This window comes from Trematomus bernacchii, unplaced genomic scaffold (assembly GCF_902827165.1).
Source record: "Trematomus bernacchii unplaced genomic scaffold, fTreBer1.1, whole genome shotgun sequence".
Taxonomy (NCBI): domain Eukaryota; kingdom Metazoa; phylum Chordata; class Actinopteri; order Perciformes; family Nototheniidae; genus Trematomus; species Trematomus bernacchii.
Genome location: NW_022987708.1, coordinates 530,865 through 551,040, shown reverse-complemented (window position 1 = coordinate 551,040; position 20,176 = coordinate 530,865). Strand labels below are relative to the sequence as shown.

At 41.3% G+C, this 20,176-nt stretch overlaps 1 protein-coding gene across 1 annotated transcript in view; it reads left to right on the top strand.

Annotated features, from left to right (window-relative positions):
* The first annotated feature begins 821 nt into the window (after positions 1–821).
* Positions 822–20,176, top strand: part of b4galt6 (UDP-Gal:betaGlcNAc beta 1,4- galactosyltransferase, polypeptide 6) — a 28,563-nt gene continuing 9,208 nt past the window's right edge. The window contains exons 1-7 of the mRNA XM_034140844.1: positions 822–1,585; positions 5,097–5,213; positions 6,244–6,357; positions 7,122–7,246; positions 7,402–7,518; positions 7,608–7,795; positions 7,963–8,085. Of these exons, the coding sequence (XP_033996735.1) occupies positions 1,471–1,585; positions 5,097–5,213; positions 6,244–6,357; positions 7,122–7,246; positions 7,402–7,518; positions 7,608–7,795; positions 7,963–8,085 (899 nt within the window). The 5' untranslated portion in view covers positions 822–1,470. The remainder of the gene's footprint in view (positions 1,586–5,096; positions 5,214–6,243; positions 6,358–7,121; positions 7,247–7,401; positions 7,519–7,607; positions 7,796–7,962; positions 8,086–20,176) is intronic.

Below are 20,176 nucleotides of genomic sequence, written 5' to 3'. Positions count from 1 at the left end.
CTCAAATAAAAAGAAAAGAGTCAAGATTTGAGTTGTCCCGTGTGTCCTTTTGGAGTGAACAGGCCATTTTCAAGTTTAGGCAGGAGTCAATCAACCAAACCCAATCAGAACTTGACAGCGACTAGGGAACATGGCGACGCGTGGAGTCAGGAAACCCCTGTTGGAAGTGTTTCACAAGCAGGTGTCTCCTGACGGTAAAGAGTTAGCAACTCTCAATTGCTGCCACAAACATCCCCAAGGCGGGCACAGCTTGACCTATGTCAAACAGACCCAACAGGAAAACCATATTCTGCCCTGCCCTCACAGCCAGTCTGCTAACATGCATCAATGCACCATATGCCCAGAACGTAGAGAGGGCTTGTGCGCATTAACATTTTGGAGACCCAAGCTTCTTCCCCTGTCTTAACTGCCAAACAACAAGGTGTTTGAAAAATGTCCCTTTATTTATTTAGCACCTTTCAACCAAAGTGCTTTCACAACACACTCCGGATTCCAACTTTGTAGGACACCAGCTGATCAGCTGGTGTGCAGGGATATTTATCTGCCCCTTTTCCAGCGGAAGCTGCCCACTAAAACACTTTTTTAATTAAAAAGTTTTAGCAAACATGCATGTGCTTGGTAAATAGTGTGCATACAACTGGATAAATAGGACATGGAATATACTGCAAGAATTGTAAAAGCTAAATCATTTTTTAATATGTATGATTGAATATGGGCGCAACGTGAAGAAAAATGTGCGCTACAGGAAGACACTGCCGCACCGCACACACGTTTCCATGGCGACAAGGAGGAGGGGGACGTGTTGTTACACCCACCGGAAACGGTCTCTGCAGTGCCAGCAGAAAATGAAAAGGAGTCCGACCTAATATCTCTTTGATTGCCTTTTTCATACAATATTCTGCATTTACGGGTTTTTAATGAATGCCACGGTCGTGCAGAAACAGTGTGGATGCACCCGGTGGCATGACAGGACTCCCGTGCGCGCGGTTTGATGAAGTAGTGCGCCGACTGTGTTGGACACACAGTGCCGGCCGAGAGTAGACTGTGGGTGAAGGCTCAGCGGTCCTGCCCCCTTCAATGACCAACCTGCAGCGCTAGCGATAAAAGCTTCGCTGCCGACACTGCAACCATGGAAGGCTACCACAAGTACCCTTAAGTAGTTTTACTGTCTCAGCCCGTAGTTAACGGTTTCAACATGCCCGACCGGCGGTGCTCCATGCGGCTCTCAGTGGCCTGATATTAACGATACAGGCCTGCTTTTTCCATCTGGAAATTTCTTGGCAGGGGAAAGCAGGCCGGCTAGCATCGCTAACGTTTGCCTTCTCCGCGCTGCAGCTCTGGGCTTCGACGGTGCAGAATTTTCCATGACCACACCATTGACATTGTTGTCTATCAATTCGAAGACTTTTTAACTCCAAAACATTTTTTATGGGATTCATATCGGCGAACGGGAAGCGGGCCTAAGCCAAAATGGTGAACTGGAGGCGGCTGCTGCGAATGTCCAACCGATCATTTCTGGCCTTCATATTCTTCTTCTCCATGTCCACCACTTGTCTCTACTTTATTTATGTGGCGCCGGGAATAGGTCAGTACACAGAGGTTTACACTAAACGCTTTACAGGGCATCAGTTAATGTGATTATGTCTGGATTATCGTTATCCTCCGCAGCCTAACACGCTCCAGCTGCTGTCTCAGCCCATGCTAACACCACTGGATGGATGCTAGCTAACGGGCTAACTATCCAGCTGCTTAAACATCCACCCCAGGCCATGATGCCCAGCTGGCCCTCGCTATTTTGCGATGTCAAAGAGCAAATTTCCTCTTTCAACGGCAAGCGGTAGAAATATTCTCTATATAGTGTCCCCTTGTGTTTGATATATGGATGATTTGAGCTTTAGCTAGCGTTGCAGTGTTGCCTTTTGAATTAATGAACCTTTGGCAACACTGCCAACGTCGGTGTTACACTCAGGTTGTGAACCCAGCATCCACACCGCCTGTCCGCTGAATGACATGTGTCAGTATTTCCCATCTCCACATGTCTGTAGTTGTGTTGACTATCCCGTTCAAATGACAGCGTTTACCACAGAGTATTGATTTAATGGTTAATTACACTTATTGGGCACTAATCTCTGCTCAATCTGCTCTTTTTACGTTGCACTAGTTTTATGTAAGACCACCCCATTAGCAATGTATTGACAATATAGTAATACAATGCACTCTTGATGTTTATCCAATCAGGTGGTCTCCTGACCTATCCCACTGCATTAAAAAGAAAAGTAAGGATAACTTTCTGTTTTATGAATCTTTACATGGATGCAGATGCTAGATGATGCTTGTAATACTTTGTGGGCTTGGCAGGTTTCAGTTTTAACATTTGGTGTGGTTAGCGGTTTGGTTGTTTTGCCTGATTCTGTTGACAGGAATTATATAATTATAGTGCAGACTTTTACTGGCAGTCACCGTCAGTCATGCTTTGAAAGAGAGGCAGTTCTTGGAAATTGAACTGAAGACATATGTCATGATTGTCGATGTGAAGAGATAACAAGACAAGACCGGGTGGTGTTGTGTTCTGTAGCAACGTAAAATCACAATACTAAATTTAGGCGGTGGGTATTAGCTTCTGTGGGAACTGGGTATTGTGATTTCCATGAATCAAGCAAGGCAAATATCATGTGTGAGAGGGATTTCCCCAGTTTTGTATTGGTGTTTATTGACCAAGGTGGATGCAACAAAACACATCTTCTCTTAGCTTTAATAAAGCTATATTGTTCATTGCCAATTACACCATATTGGAAATATATTCAACATGCTACTGAAGTACTGTTCCCACAAATACACAATCCCTGATGTGTTTTAACTCTTACACATCTACACTAATAGTAGGATCCATTGGGTTTTAAGATTTTACACTTTAGTTATTGCTTTAGAGGCCACAGGCTGCATCTCGTTCCAAATACGAAAAGCACAATGTTTACTGGTGTTTTGAGAAGAATTTCTATCACTATATATTTAGCCTTAGATGTATTACTGTACAACAGAAAAACTTGAGTGAAGTAACTGTGAGACAAACGCATCTCTTCACAAATATAAATAATTTACTGCTCCTCTGTGTAATGTTGAGACTGAGCATAACGCATGTTGTAAATCAATGACGAAGAGTACTGAAGCTGCAGGCTGGCCCTGGCACAGTACTTGTGGTGTGTTTTTTTTCTCATACATCTGCAGTTCATTGCTGTAGATAGTTACGGTCTAAGTAATGTTTGCAATTCACCAAGTTAAGAGGAGAATATGATCCTATAGTATCTGGCTTGAGCTATGTGTGAAGCAGCAGTGGTGTGAATGTTTGCTTTTTACAGAATGTGATGTCGCCTACTGTATGTTTCTGATAAAGTTAATGTGCTTGGGCTCTTCCTGGGTCATCCGGTAATGCTGTTTAGATTCCACCCTCTACTCAACATCCAGCTGAGATTACATTAGAGAACTCAGGACTAGGGCTGCTTAGTTTACCGACATGTTATCAAAATTGCAAAAATGACTAGTGCAAGATTCAAAATTGCAAATATATGTAAAAATATCTGAAGTATTGTGGTGCTGCAGAGAAATCCTAGCCTACAAATGGTATTATACAGATTTAATACAAAAATAGTTGAATCCTCTAAAATAAATTACATAATTATCATACCGTTAGATCTAACAAATCATATCGCAAAGGCAATATCAGTCAATATAATTGCAAGTAGTTATTTTTTCAATATTGTGCAGCCCAGTCATGCAGGACAGTCATTTCATGCTTTGCTTCTTCTGCCTTCCCTGTGACCAATTTTCAAGCACGGGAAGCGCAGAACATATTGATTTGAGTTACGCTTGGCACCAGATATAGAGGGAGTGTTTCGCTTTAAAAGCATTTTTAAACCCTAAACAGAGGATGATACTTTTTTTGGTATTGTGGCAAACTTTGTTTCTGTATCCAGCAGCTAAATGTCCGTCTTTGTACGGCGTGTTATTTTAACCCCGTCACCTGCTCATCAACCAATGGGGCCTGGATTATGTGATAAGACTCTTATCATCCCCGAACACTGTGCTGTTTACCGCTCACACACAAACTGAACTTAGTGTTCTGGCCAATAGGAAGACTGACACTAGGTGATCTAATGTGACGACGGTATAGAATGATGTTGTTAATGTGTTAAAATAAGTTTACCATGGTAGCTGTTCTTTTAAATGCTGTGCCTCTATAAGAACATTGTAGTTAATATTATAAATCAACCGGCAGATTTATGGTAATCTTAAAATGTTATGACAGCTACGGCTGCACTACTGATATTTTACAGAAATCACAATATGGACTAGTGTAGTCAAGTTATGCTCAAATATCTGAAGTAAGTATTTAGGTGCTGCAGAGAAATCCCAGCCTGTAAAAAGATCCTCTTAAAGAAATACTACATGATCATTTTAATATGTTTTTCATATAACATGAATAAAGTTTCAAAAATTACCATTCCATCTGAATAACCGCAATATGGGTTAAAATAATTGCAATTAGTTATTTTTCCAAACGGTGCAGCCCTGATGACAGCACTGTAGCGACTTTCATGTTATTTTCTCAATGGAATTATTGGAATATTATCATTATCATACTTTACCAAACTTAAAATGAATATAATTTAAATAATAGCTGCCTTCTTACCATCTTTTCTTTTCACTAAGTGCAAACCTTTTGACAAAATGGTATAATAAAATAATCGCCAGTAAAATATTGTAGAAAGATCATTGTGGTAACATTGATGTAAACCAAATGGACACATTTCAGAACCTTAATAGTGAATGTGTTTATACTGCCTTGAGTCAGTGTAGGCATTCATTTCAGTAAATAAGTAGGCAAGACAAACAAAAAAAGATAGAGTGGATTCTATAACTTGTGGGTTGCTGCTGTGTTGTGATAGGTAAGTGTTTTAACCTTCACATGGTTCACAAGTTATGTTGTAAAACAAGTTTTGTCATATAAAAGTTGTTGCAATATTGCTACACAAAGCAAACGTAGACAAATATTATAAGCCAAAGTAATTCCCACTTTTTTGTTTTTGTCTGTCCTTCAGCCAACACATATTTCTTCATGGTGCAGGCCCAGGGCATCATGTTGAGGGACAATGTGAGGACCATTGGCCAGATGATTCGATTGTACACTAACAAGAACAGTACACTCAACGGGACAGGTAAGTAAAGCATACATTTCACCATACGGCTGATTGTTTAGCAGTCTATCATCGCTACATTTAAGGAGTCTGCATGCAGTATATTAATTGAATTAACATTTCAAGTAGGTGGCTGACCAGATGGTGGAGTCTGTATCCATTTAAGTGAAATGTACCGAAGAGAATGGCCACACTGCCTACATGTATGCATTGTACATGAGATTAACAGCCTATGGAAAAGCTGCTGTTAATACTTCAAATATGTCATCACAACAACCATCGTCCAATGGTATGACTTATAAGTTGGCACATTTACAGTGACCATGTTAATGTTGTATTTATAGAGCACACTTCCTAGATACTCAAATTAGTTCAACCTTGTGCCTCACTAGGGACATTTTTGGCTTTTTTAAGTTTAAATCTTTTTGATCATTATGGCTTTGTTAATGTGTTCAAGTTCAGCGCCTGCTCGAAAGATGCTTGTGGGCAACCAGACAACAAAAATTAAACAAAAATGCATTGGTCATATTGTTATTCTAAACATCAGTATTGGCTAATACATTAGCCAATTGCCATTGGTTAATATTTTTTTAAGACAAGACTACTCAATGCTATCTGTACTCCAAACCGTGAAAACAGCCATTCCTCTCTATAAGTGTCACTCATGTTTCCACCTTCTGTTTTCAACGACAAGTCACATGCAAACAGGCTGGGGATCAAGTTAAGGATGAAGAAAACAACTCTTGAATTGTCTGTAGGTTCCTTTCCATCATTTTGTAGGTTTAAAATAACAATCTGAGATTGTCAGTGGAAAGAACGGGCACTTTAGGTGAAAAGTCATTGGCAGGGCAGGGCCTTTTATATAGGATTTCCTTGCAGGCTGTTAAGCGCTTCTGCTCCAGGCTGTAACAATTTCCTAAAAATGTTTTTCATTTGACACAATCATGAGAAATAGGGTCCATATTGAAGCCCTATCATCAGTCATTTGATGTCAATGATGTGGTTTGGAGTATTCTGCTGTTATACTAGATGTTGGTTGATTTTGCTGCAGACTATCCTGATGGCAGCAACTCCAGTGAATACCTGGTGCAGCCGACCACGTACCTCCCAGAGAACTTCACCTACGCCCAGAACCTGCCATGTCCAGAGCGATTACCTTCTATGAGTGAGTACAGACGTTTTACCTGACAGGAAAGGGTTGTCGCAGCTTCCTCCCTTTGTTTCCATTAAGCAAGTAGACGCTTTAAACAGACAGTTTTAATGCGTTATCTTTCATTTATTTGTTTTGACTTGTTTGACTTCCGATTGATATTTTGCGACCTGCATGTAGTCAAAAGAAAATGATAAACTTTTCACATGTTCAACAAAGAAAATTGGCCTTTTAAAATAGTCAAACAAATCAAAACAAAAGAGGCAAAACTCCCATAAAATAATAAACAACTTAGATCGTCTTTCTTCCTTTACTTTGTGTAGGATAATATTACTAAACGGTATAAAACTGTTTCTCAACTGTGTCTTTCGCACAGGTTGCCTATCTCTGTGTCTCTTAAGAGGCTTGCGCCGTGGGAAATGTAGTCTTTTATACTTCCATGACTACTGAGGTCACGATTCGGTGACAATATTTGACCTTTTTTACAAATCGAAAGACGGGCTCTAACATGTCGTTTCAGGAAAGCCATAATTTAAAATCTACTGCACTTCAAGCTTTGCTGCTTAATTGTTCTGTTAAAATACAACACAAATATAAAAGAAATGAGAATTAGCTAATAGCGGTCAGACCAATGAGCTAAGTAGCACAGGAACGAGAGAAAAACAAAGCCCTATGTTTTACTCTGTAGAAAGTTCTTATTTGTTTTAATGTGAAGCTGATTTATGTACCCCCCCCACACACACACACACACACACACACACACACAACTCTCTCCACAGAGGGCCTTATTGAAGTAAACATGACAGAGATCCCCATGGAGGAGATAGAACTGAGGTCCTCCAAGTATTTTGACATTGAGTTTGGAGGCCACTGGAAACCAAAAGACTGCAGACCTCGCTGGAAGGTAGGCATTTTAGAAGTGTATAAATAATATATATCCTTCAAACTTTTTTTAAAGCAGTGATGCAAATGAATTCCTCTAGGGGAAAAACAACAAGAAAGCAGATGAATTTAGTCGAAGGTTGGCTCTTATTTCTTACTCTAATATTTGCCTTTTAGGTGGCCATCCTGATTCCGTTTAGAAACCGTCATGAGCATCTCCCCATCCTCTTCCAACATCTTATCCCCATGCTGCAGAGACAGCGGCTGCAGTTTGCCTTCTACGTCATCGAACAGGTGTGTGGCCCGCACTGCATGCTGCTGTGTGAACACGTTGTGCATTACAAGACAGCTTTATTAACGTGTACTCAACTCATGGCTTGTAGAGTGGCAGCCAGCCCTTCAACAGAGCCATGCTGTTTAACGTGGGATTCCTGGAGGCCATGAAGGACTTGGACTGGGACTGCTTGATCTTCCATGACGTCGACCACATCCCCGAGAATGACCGAAACTACTACGGCTGCGGTCAGATGCCACGCCACTTTGCTGCCAAGCTGGACAAATACATGTACATGTGAGTGTGTCATCAGATATCTTTTAAGAACATAAACTGTTTGTCCTGCTTAAGTTAAGTATTGATTTCCTTCGGTGGCAATGACCAATAGATTTTAAAGTGTTTGGACAGGCTATGAACTATCCAGATCATGTTGATTTTAACACTTTGTTTGTTTTTGTTTCCAGTCTTCCATATAGCGAGTTCTTTGGTGGTGTCAGTGGACTCACTGTGGAGCAGTTTCGGAAGATTAATGGCTTTCCCAATGCATTCTGGGGCTGGGGAGGAGAGGATGACGACTTGTGGAACAGGTTAGTCTACAAACAAGGTTTTTACAAAGTAATCAGACCCCTTAATTTAGTTACACAGCAGTGCTTGTGTTCTTGTTTTGTCATCGGACTGCTTTTCTCTTCTGTGCTTTTCACATAAAGAGAAACACAACGGTGATCTGTAATAAGGGGTGTATTGAGACAGAAAACATACAGCATGCAGAGACCTACCTTAAGTCCGTTAGTGTGGATTTTGATGCGCTAACCAAAGTCCGGCCAAGCATACAGTTTTTGTTGGAACCACAAATCTATTATGACATGATGCGTGGCACTAAAACACTCCCCTCGGTCCTCAGGAAAGCTTAGATGTTAAGTCTTTCCGTCCAGAGGTTTGATAGATAATCGAAACTCGGTATCGCTCACATTACACACACAGGCAACCATCGTCGTAGGATGACAAATACCTTGCGGACCAAGAGGCTAATTGTTTTAGCATCTTCCATCTACATTTATCAAACGAAATGATCTGCAAAGGATCTTCCCCCCAAAATACAAATATGAACCTGAAAATGAGCTGAATATGTTCTCTTGCCTTAGAAAGTGGCACCATGTTTCCGAGAAAATACTTTAAAGGTAACGTATTTACTCCGTAATTATGGTTGCCATTTTAAGCATTAATCAACCTTAAGCCAAGAAAAGAGCTGTAAGCTGTTTTGCCATGGTTGAGACAATTGGAAGTCTTGTGATGCAGCTTCATCAATCCTCTCTTTTCTAAATAATATTAGGAGAAAGATGTTTGCAGCAGTGTGTGTGCAGCATCTTTGGTGCAGGACCATAGCAGAAATGTGGTTCACTTTATGATACACTTCTGGTGTTCTTCTTTTCTTTTGAAAGTACAACAGCAGACCCTGACAAAGGCTCCCTGTGGTGTCCATGGTTACTACTGAAGGTATCTGCACAGTACCATAGTTAACCTTGTGTAGATATCTCCAGAGGAGTAGATGATACCTTTTTAGATACCAGTTGTAATTTATTCACCCATATAGGCAGCATGAATGTCTTTGTGGTAAAAGACCTGGACCTGTGTTTATCAAGTGTCTCTCTTCCCAGTAATCCTGCTGAGAGTTCAGCTGGGACTTCTGACAGCTGAGAGGGGTTGGAGCTGCTGCTATGATATTCATCTGCTCCCCAAACCTTCCAGTTTGAATTTTGATGTTTTTACCACTTCAGTAATGTCTGATACTGAGTAGTTTTATGTCCTGGTCTGATATTGTTGGATGTGCTATGGTTGTGGTCATTACCACTGTTCTCATATACCATTGCCCCATAGAATGGTGCAGTAATGATGTGTTTTTGTAGGTTGACCCGGAAGTGAGCGTCGTGTCTCCCTACTCAGATTGGTGTGTCTTGGTGTGTACTGCACCGTTGTGTCTTTTCTGCCGTGCCGACACCTTCCGCCGCCGATTCGACATGTTGATTGGCTGTTCAGCTTAGCGAATCAGTGCATGAGAAGCGAAACGGAAGTGAGGGACCCAAACAAACTAAGAAGGCAAATCTGAGATTTAATTTAACTCCAGCTCTCGACACAGGTTCGGGAAAGCCCCATGAGCTTCTCGCTGTAGAGTGAAAATGGAACGCACACGCTATTTGTTGTTTGTATATATCACACAGTCTGTCTTCCGGTTGCCTCTTTTGAATGACGAATACACACTACCGACACCTGCTGGTAAGGAGATTTATTGCCAATCACGCATGCGCAGTTCGTACGTGCAACTTGGCCGTCGGCTGAAGTCTTTGCGGTGTGTTCCAGTGCGAAACATGGCCAAAACGCAGGACACGTGAGGCGACGTTCCGTCGGGACGTGTTCTTTGGTGTTCTTTGGTGTTCTTTGGTGTCAGTTTGGTGTGTAAGGAGTACACGTTTAGTAGTCTCATATAATCACTTGTTATCAACCGCTCTTTTCATGAAACTTCCGACATTCACCATCAGGGTCTTTAACCCTTTGGAGTCGACCGTCACGCCGGCGTGATCAGATCACATGACCTGTTCAAGCCGGTGCCGCATAAAAACAACAGTCCGCACAACATTGCCGTGTGTTTCTGTCGAAAGTACTGGCTTGAAACTATATGCCAGTCTTTGTTTCATGCAAAAAGACCCAGTAAACACGGAGATACGATGACATAAAGTTAATACAACTATATTTCAAAAGTATGAAAAATGGAAGCACATATTTTAATATCTTCGCCGTATTTTATCATTTTACAAAACGGAAAATACTGGAAACTGTAGATCCTGCTCAACAGGATGTATTTACCAGGGAGGAGGTGAGGTAATCAGGTAAACAGAGTGATACGTAACGAGACGAAGAGGGACGGCGGGAACCAAAGAGAGACGGCAGGGAATGGAGAGAGACGAAGATATACGAAGACGGGCGGCGGGAGACGAAGAGAGACGGCGATTGAAGTAAAGTGACAGACAAACATTGAGAATTTAGATATAGTTAGATAGATTTAGAGTTTTGAAGATTCAACTATGATGAAGAGAACTCTGAACGTGAGTCAAGCTATAAGCTTGTTTTTTGACATGGAGGAGGAGGAGCCTGTGATGTTGCCCTCGTGGCACAGATAAAGACAGAAAAAACTGATTTTTGTACATAATGTGTATATATATATATATATATATATATATATTTGTATTATATTTATAATAACACTTTTGCCTTATCAGAATGAAATCCAATGTACATTATTTAAGCTTTTAAATGTTTTGTTGTGCCTACTGTGTCACTGTTGACAGAACTTGAGAAATTAGGAAAAAAACGCCTATGGATACACCTGTTATTTGTTCATAAAATGTGTATATAGGTTCATGCTACCTCAATCAAACTTTCACATTATCATAGTGACATCCCATGTATATATTTCCAGCTTTCAAATTGTTTCGTTGTGCATGTTTGTGTTACCTATATAAAAAATAATATCATTTTCAAAATCCGTCCAAAATGTTCATATAGTATCTCAAAATGAAAAAAATAACTATCAGGTTATATAGGTGAGGTTGTCCTTAAAAAAAAGATACCAAACATTGACATGCCAAACATTTCTTAATGGGGTTTAGTAAGACAAATCAAAAGTATGCGAAAACGGCCAAATTAGCCCAGGACTCCAAAGGGTTAATGACATATTTTATATCGTAGAACCAAACTTGAAAATCTCTTACCATTGTGTTAACCACAGATCTAATTTCAGGCAACTAACCAAAAACCTTTTCAAAGAGCATATTGACTTCCAGACAGCAGAACAGGAAGTGCTAGAGTGGTGACTCTCTAAACCAGGGGTGGGGAACCTTTTTCCTCTCAATGTTGAAGTTAAAAGCATCAATCTGGTGCACTTTGAGAGCAAAATGAAGAGATCTATGGATACATCTCTCAACACCCATTTGAAACAGAACTGTAAGCAGATTTTATTTTTCTTTATGGATATTTTACAAATCACTCCCCTTTTAACCGTGAAAAAAAAAGCCCGATAAGCCCCGTAGCCCCTGCCGGCGGGGACTATGGGGTTTATCGGGCTTTTTTTTCACGAAACTGTCTCAGGGCTTCTTAAAATTAAATAAACTATGAATGGGGCGATTTTGGTGCAGTGGGTTAGAGCGTTGATCATCAGATCAAGGGGCGTTGGTGAACTCCAGTTCAAAACCCGCCTCGGCCGCCACTGCGTCAGGCCGTTGCGTCAGGCCGTTGCGTCAGGCCGTTGCGTCCTTGGGCAAGACACTTCACCCGAATTTGCTCCTGTGGGTAATGTCCACAGTAATGACTCTTACATGTCTAATATGTGTAATGTGTAATTGTAAAGCGCTTTGAGCACCTGCAAAAGCGCTCTAATAAAAAATGTGATGCATTATTATTATTATTAATGTGTCATACTCACTTAACGGGAAGAAACTAATGTCGCGTTTCCACTACACGGCCCCGCTCGGCCCCGCTCGGTATGGCTGGGCCTCGTTAGGACTGGCTCACTTTATGGCGCATTTCCATTACAGTTTAGGAACTGGGGCAGTATCTATAGTAACGCAGTGTAGGCGGAGCCGTGACGTGATCTTCAGAGGACCCCAGAAAAACAACACAGCCGTTAGCTGTTAGCACTCAGAGCTCACAGCTCCTCATATATGTTCAGAAACTAGACAAAAGTTAAACAAGTACAAACCACAGACTGCCTGTGTCATGGTGAATACAGTCGCTGCTTTATTTATGTCTGTATACGCCGTTGTTGTGAGTGTGGACGGTCGGGGCATATACTGCGTTAGCTTAGCCAATCTCCATTTAGAAAACAAGCATTTTAAAAGGTTTTTCCCCTGCCGTCTGTCTGCAGACTTGACAAAGCATTAATTCATGGTTTTTACTAACCGGTATCAGTATGTTGTTACTTCGGCATCATTTTGAAACGTGTATTACAATTAAATCACGGTCAAATATGTCCATCTTGTTGTAGTTGTTGCCCCCTTGCCAGCGACGCTCTCTCTAGTTTAGCATACTCAGCCCGACTCAGCCTCGTTGCCTCTGGCCCTGGCCCCACGATTTTATGAGGCCAGAAAAACTGTGAATTAGGACCCGCCGGCCGGTACTAGGCCAAGTGGAAACGCAACCAAAGACGGGCCGCTGACGTCACAGCCCTCTTAAACCGGGCTGCAGGCTGTAGTGGAAACGCGCCATAAGCTAACTGACGATATGAACCATTTTACCGAAACAAAACACAAGTCTCACAAGAAGCGTCTAAATCGGTGTTAATTTTGAGTTAGTTTAGCTATTTTTGAGTTAGTCTTAGTCTTTAGACCAAAATGGTTATTAGTTTTAGTCACATTTTAGTCATTTCTATCCTTCATAGTTTTAGTCTAGTTTTAGTCGACGAAAACTCAAAACGTTTTAGTCCAGTTTTAGTCGATGAAAAATTACATTTTAGTCAAAATGTTTTCTCTCTTTAAACCAATTCAGTTAGGCAAATACAGGTATCTGAAATTGGAATGAAGGTGACAGTATCAAGTGTTGACATTTGTAAAGCAACATTTCACTCTCTTAACACTTTACTTAGTTAGTTGGATATCTCTAGCCTAGACTCTCACATTGATGCAATACTGCTGTGTTGCCCTTGCTGATCCTCTAAGGTAAGGATAGTGCATACACATAGATACAAGTGGTACTGGTAACATAGTGGAATGTTCTTTACTCCAAGTCAAGAACCAAAACATTATTTTTTTTAGCCTTATATTTATTTTCCGAAACCTCAAATAAAAGTGAAGACACGTATGCCCAAAACAGAGCAATAAATGATGAACAATGACATGACACCTGAAGTTTTGGAACACGAAAATTACAGACTTGAGTTAGCTCAGTGACTCAAACCTTAGTCCATTGTAGACTCTCTACATTTATCAATAGTGTGTCAGTAACTTGTCAACAGAGGGTCATCACTCACAAGATGCAGTGCAAAGCAGTAACTTGTATAAATTGTTGTATAAAACTATCCCTCACCTTAACATGATATGTTTCTGTACCTACAAATAAAATAAAAATGTTGAAAGTGCATACATACCTATAGAATAAGATTAAACTTGGCCTTATAAACAATCAGAGGGAACCACCTCTGTAGTGCACTCTCATATCAAGTAACAGACAAAGTACAGACATCCGTAGTAGCATTAACAACCTTTTAGCCTACTGATCTCTATTCAGTTTGAGGAAAGCACTTCTCTCTAAAATGACTCTTGCTCTATTTCGACGGCCACGAGTGAGGTCACCTGTGATACTAAAAACTCGCTCAGCAAATGCTTGAGATGCTGGCATTGCCAGAAGATCTAAGGCAAGAGGTTTTAGGCTCTGATAAACAGAACCCTGTGCAGCCCAAAAGTCAAGAGCAGTCTCTTTGTCCATGGGCTGTGACAGCTGCTCCTTGAATTTCAGCATTTCCTGCCTGACACAGGGCTTTGAGAGGCTAGATCTAGATGGTCGGCTTGCACTTGCTTTTGACAGGAATCTAAATCTCGGCCGCTTTGTCTCTGGTAGTGGTACCAGTGGTCATCAGTCTCCTCCTCCCGTATTACTGGTGACACCATCTGAGCAATGTAATCTTCTGCTTTTCTCAGAAGCTCCTGAATTTGTACGTCGTCATGCTCATTTTCAATGAGTGCTTCGGGTGAGACTGTTGGGTCGAGGAAGCATGCTGCAGCAATGAGGGGTGAGAATTTTGTATCACTGGGATCAAGAAAGCAGCTGAAGCGTTGGCCCATGTTTTCCTTCATCCTCTGTGACAGGGAAGCTAGGTCCCTGTAGCAAGAACCCTGGGCCTCGGGGAACTCAGAGAGGTGAGCATTCAGGTCCAGGAGGGCGGGCAACACCAGGGATAAGGACATTGTGTCACTCTGGAGCATCTGGGTGTGCTCAGCAAAGGGGAGGAGCAGATATCTGAGAGCAGTGAGCTTCTGCCACTCACTTGGCAGTAGACAGTCCCAGCCCATTCCATCAGCTACCTGAACAAGGGAGTCCTTCACTTGGAGAAGGCGTGATATCATCAGGTATGTGCTGGACCATCTAGTAGGGCAGTCTTTGACCAGAGTGAGTCCACATGGCTTTAGCAGTCGCTGAATTGCCACAGACGACTTGCGGAAGAGCCGGACAAGTACTCTTATTCTGTCAAGGAGTGGTTTGACACTTACATCTTTCTGGATCATGTTCACCACGAGTTGCAGTGTATGTACAACGCAGGGGGTCCTCTCTATGGCTCCGTACCTAGATAGACAAACACAGAGAAAAAGACAAATACTTTATTAATCCTCTAGGAAATGTAATTGCCATGAGCAACACAATGCAATACAATATACAACGTATTAACACACATCTTTACATCTATACTTATTATGATCCATACCGTTAACCTGTCACATTTCTGGCTGTACATTTGGTTTTGTACCAAGTTACTGTTGATCTTTTATACTCTAATATTTAGTTTATACTTGAAGTCTATATATTTGCACTATCTTACTTTTTACCACAACTGCTGCAAAATAATTTCCTTCTGGGTAAATAAAGTAATATCTAATCTTAAATGCTAAAAGAGAATATAACCAAGCACAGCTCAATGACATGATCTATGTCATTGAGCCTGCTACTGAAAATACTGAAAATATTAACAGCTACAAACTAAAAGAATGTACCTTCGGTCTTCGACAACCTCACAGTCTTCCTCATCACTCTCCTGGGATTCTTCCTCAGAGCTGCTGGGCTCATCATGTAAAACATTTTTGAATGCTGCAACCATGTTGCTTCCGTTATCAGTTATGACTGTCAGAATTTTGTGTTTTGGTATTCCCCAGTCCTCTGTGCATCGTTCCACACAAGTCTTTATAGACTCTGCAGTGTGTGGGTGGGAGAACTGGTCACGTCTCAACAATATGTGCTTCCCTTTATTCTTCTGAGTGCAAAAGTAACATGCACTAATTGCCAGGAATGATGCTGTAAATCCTTTTTTTGTCCATATGTCCAGCCCAATTTCTGTGGCGAGTCTTTCTTTGAATATTTGTTTTTTCGTCAATGTAAAGCTTGTCAACTAAGTTGTTTATTTTGGTTTTTTTGGGTATGTTCAGCCTCTTATCGAAGGTCTCCATCATAAGGATGAAATCCTCATCCTCAACTGTACGGGCAGGTAGACCGGTGCGTCAAATCCACTGGGCAATTACCTTTTCTTTAGTGCCTTGTTCCAGCGAGTCTGCTTTGTATTTTGGTCCTGAGGAGGAGAACGCTGCTGGGATAGTTGACTGTTTCCTCTGATTCTTTGCACCAGGTTGCTGTTTTTGAGTACTCGTCTCTGGGATCTAGGTGAGGAAAAATAAGATTGCATAATTACTCCCTATACAGACCTACAAGGCCTACAGATTAATTCCAATTAATTAAATGTAGGCTAATCCCTTTAAAATATGCCTTTGGTAATAGTATTATCATTAAAATATAGTATATCAATAATATCAAGTTTAGATTTTGAAGATTCTAATTATGTGATAATACAATACAACTAGCCTATTATATATGCCTACCTGGCCTTAGAGATAAGAAACCATACACAAATATTTTCCAAATAAATTGCTGCGTCATCTTAAAAAAAAAACACAATTGCAGTGACTAGATAGTTATTGCAATGCAAGCCCAGCCAATATTAGCCTGGAAGCCAGGTTCATTAATTTGCTACCGGAAACTGAAAACTTGTTTGCAAGAAAGACTAAGCCAACATGGATAACATATGCCACTAGTTGCCAATGCCGACTGCCCAGTAACATAGACTTAACGTTAGCAAATTGATATGCTTAGTTAGCGTTACCACTTACGAGTTAGTTACGACTTATCATGTAACGTTACAGTTAGCTAACTTACCGTGGCATAAATAGCAGGATGGTGCACCTTCAAGTGCCTCTTCAGGTTGGTCGTATTCTTCCCAACTAATTTGAAGCCACATGGCGTCTCTCCTTCTCCCGCAGTAACAGTGCAGTGTGTTTTACTTTCTACCGAATTATAAATAAAGTGTGTCCATATATCTAGTCTTTTTTTCCGACCAAAAACTAAAAGCACTGTCGCTGAATCCGTCATCTTGTTATTTTCTCACTGTTTGGACATCATCACCACCTGCTGCAGCTGGGGTGGGGGTGAGTGACGTGTGCAGATTCCCAGAATCCCAAATAATTCAACCAATGACAGGGATGCATTTTGAAAGACAAGACGGACAATTGGGGGAAAATAATATCCTGCATTTTTAATGTCCGATAGTCCACCCTTAACACCTTCGTCTCGTCTCGTCAACGAAAACTAAATTTACATTTCGTCATAGTTTTCGTTATCAAGAAAGTCATCGTCTCGTCTTAGTCATGTAAAAAATGTTGTTGACGAACATTTTTCGTCATAGTTTTCGTTGACGAAATTAACACTGGTCTAAATGAGCCCTGAGCGAAGAAATGCTAACGCACTTAGCACAGAACTCTAGGTATAAATCGATCGATATACTTATCGGATCTGCACAAACAAGCTTTGCTAGCAAGCTGAGATTCCACAGATTCTAGAAATATAAGTATCATCAGAACTCGCGACAGGGGAAGCAAAAGCAGAGAACACACGACGTAGCTTTAGGTAGCAAAAAACTGAGATATGCTCACCTTTTGCTGTTATTCTGATCAAAAGTTGTGTTCAATAGCATTTAAACGAGAAAAACTCGGCTGAAGGTTAATCCATAGGTTAATCCAATGTGTCTGTCACTTTGAAAAAATTATTGATAATCCATAATTCCATTTTTATGTCAATTTCTTTTTCATATTAGCTGCTAATGATAGCTTCCAGAGTGTATGACAGCTTCCTGTTTAGGGTATTCTGGCTACGCGTCACTCTCACTCCTTATTTGGTAACGTGTGTGTGTATGTGGAACTTCCCCTCGATTCCATTGGCTCTAACGGTTAAAAAGAGATGTCAATCATCAAAATCGACCAAGGGGGGCCAGAGATAGGTCAAATCGACCCAAATGACCCCAGAAGTGTTTTTTTTTTTGCTAAATCTCTCTAAAAAGGCCACATTTCACTTGTTTTGCATCAATCTTGATACAGGGTACTTATTATATGTTATAGTTTGGATTCCTAAAGCTTTTAGTCTACTATCCCATCATTCAAGGGTGGTTTTCACTATAAGTAATGTTTTTTTTTCAATCTGAATTTACTTTAAAATAAAAAAAAATCTATATTGATTCTGACTCTTCTACATTCTTTTATTTAGGGTTTATCATTGCTTTAAGAAAAAAGATTATTAATTTACCCCTTTTTAGAAGTGAAGTTATGGTCATTTGTTCTGGGAATGTCATTTTCGAGCCTGAGACCTGGAAAACAGGCTCGGGGCTTAACAGGTTAAACTGTATTCTTGTTTATTAATAACAACTTTATTTTGCTGTCATATAGTATTTTATACCTGTTTACTTTATTCTCTTATTTTTTTATAACTATAATGATCATATAAAGATGTGCCTTTACCTCACTGGTTGTAGAAAAAGCTTCTTATATTCGTTAGCATAGCTAGCTAACCAGATGCTAATAACAACAAAGTTATTGACTGTATGATCAGTATGACAGATGAACAGATCGCCACTGGGCTTTCAACTAAAGACACAGCCACGCAAAAACTGCGGCATGTGTACGGCTCCTTATGGGTACTGCCATTTTTGAAGTGCCGGAGCGGCGTTCTGGTGCTCTCCATCAAATCAAATCAAATCAAGGTTTATTTATAGAGCACATTTAAAAGCGATTTTTGGTCGGGCCAAAGTGCTGTACATGTAATAACTACAATCACATAAAAACACATTTCTATAAGCACAATAAATTACAACAGATATTTAAAAAGAAAACACAGGGAAAAGTCAGGAGTCGTGCTCCGCTCTAACTAGAAGGCCAGGGAGAAGAAGTGTGTCTTAAGAGTAGATTTAAAAACCCCTAGGGTCTGGGCCGACCTCACATGGAGGGGCAGAGTGTTCCAGAGTCTCGGGCCAGCTGCTGCGAAGGCTCGGTGCCCTCGGGTTTTGAGCCTGGTCTTGGGCACTATCAGCAACAGCTGGTCAGCAGACCTTAAAGCTCTTGTTGGGGTGTAGCGCTGGAGGAGTTCAGCTATATAGGCCGGAGCCAGCCCATTTAGTGCTTTAAAAACAAATAAAAGGAGTTTAAAATCAATTCGGAACCGAATTGGAAGCCAGTGCAGTGAGGCCAGAATTGGGGTGATGTGGTCACGCTTTTTGTGGCCAGTGAGTAGACGTGCAGCTGCGTTCTGGACTAGCTGCAGGCGTTTAATTGACGCCTGGTCCATACCCACGTACAGAGCGTTGCAGTAGTCCAACCTCGAGGTAACAAAAGCATTAATAACCCTTTCCAGGTCCTCAAATGATAAAAACGACTTAGTCTTGGCCAATAGTCGTATTTAAAAAAAAAAGCAGGTTTTGACTACGCTGCTGACCTGCTTATCGAATTTAAAAGCGCTATTGAAGGTCACTCCAAGGTTCGTGACAGAGGGGAGGATATTATTTTTGAGGGAGCCCAGAATATCAACCTGGGAGGCTAGAGGTTGGGGTCCAAAAGAGATAACCTCAGTCTTGCTCTCATTGAGGTTGAGGAAATTTTGGCTCAGCCAGGATTTGATCTCTGCTAAGCAGTCCATCAATAGCTGTAATGAGTTAACATTTGAATTGAGTGGCAGATAGATCTGTACATCGTCGGCGTAGCAGTGGAAGGGGATGTTGTGTTTTGTGAGAATTGAACCTAGGGGCAGTATGTACAGTAGAAAAAGGATGGGGCCCAAAATCGAGCCTTGGGGAACCCCACAGGTAAGAGGGGCTATGGCTGAGGAGAAGGCACCTAGCTGCACTGAGAAGCTACGGTCTGTCAGGTAGGACCTGAACCATGCAAGGGCAGAGCCTGTGATGCCAGCGGACTGTTCAAGCCGTGACAACAGGATGCTATGGTCCACAGTGTCGAAGGCAGCTGTCAGGTCTAACAGCACCAAGACAGCTGGGCTACCTGAGTCGGCGGCTAGGAGCAGATCATTAAAAACTCTTAAAAGGGCTGTTTCAGTGCTGTGCATGGGTTTGAAGCCAGACTGAAACTTTTCATGGATTCCATGCGTGGTTAAAAAAGACTGCAGCTGGGCGTAGACTACTCGCTCCAGGGCTTTTGATAAAAAAGGTAGCTGGGAGATGGGCCTAAAATTTGCGAGAATGGAAGGGTCGAGATTTTTCTTTTTAAGTAGTGGCTTAACCACGGCATGTTTGAAGGCAGCTGGGACACATCCTGAGCTAAGAGAGGTATTTATAAGTAATAAAATACTTGCACCAACTGATCCTAAAACATCTCTGAGAAGGCGAGAGGGAATGCTGTCTGAGGTGCAGTTTGTCGGCCGCAGGTGCTTGACTACATTCGAGAGAGAAGAGAGGGATACAGGCTCAAAGTGGTCGAGGACAGCAGGGCACAGAAAAGGAGTAGGATCTGGGGTAGCACTAGTGTGGGCTAGCCTAAGAGCAGATACTTTTTCAATAAAAAATGTAAGAAACTTATCACAGAGAGTAGTCGATGGCAC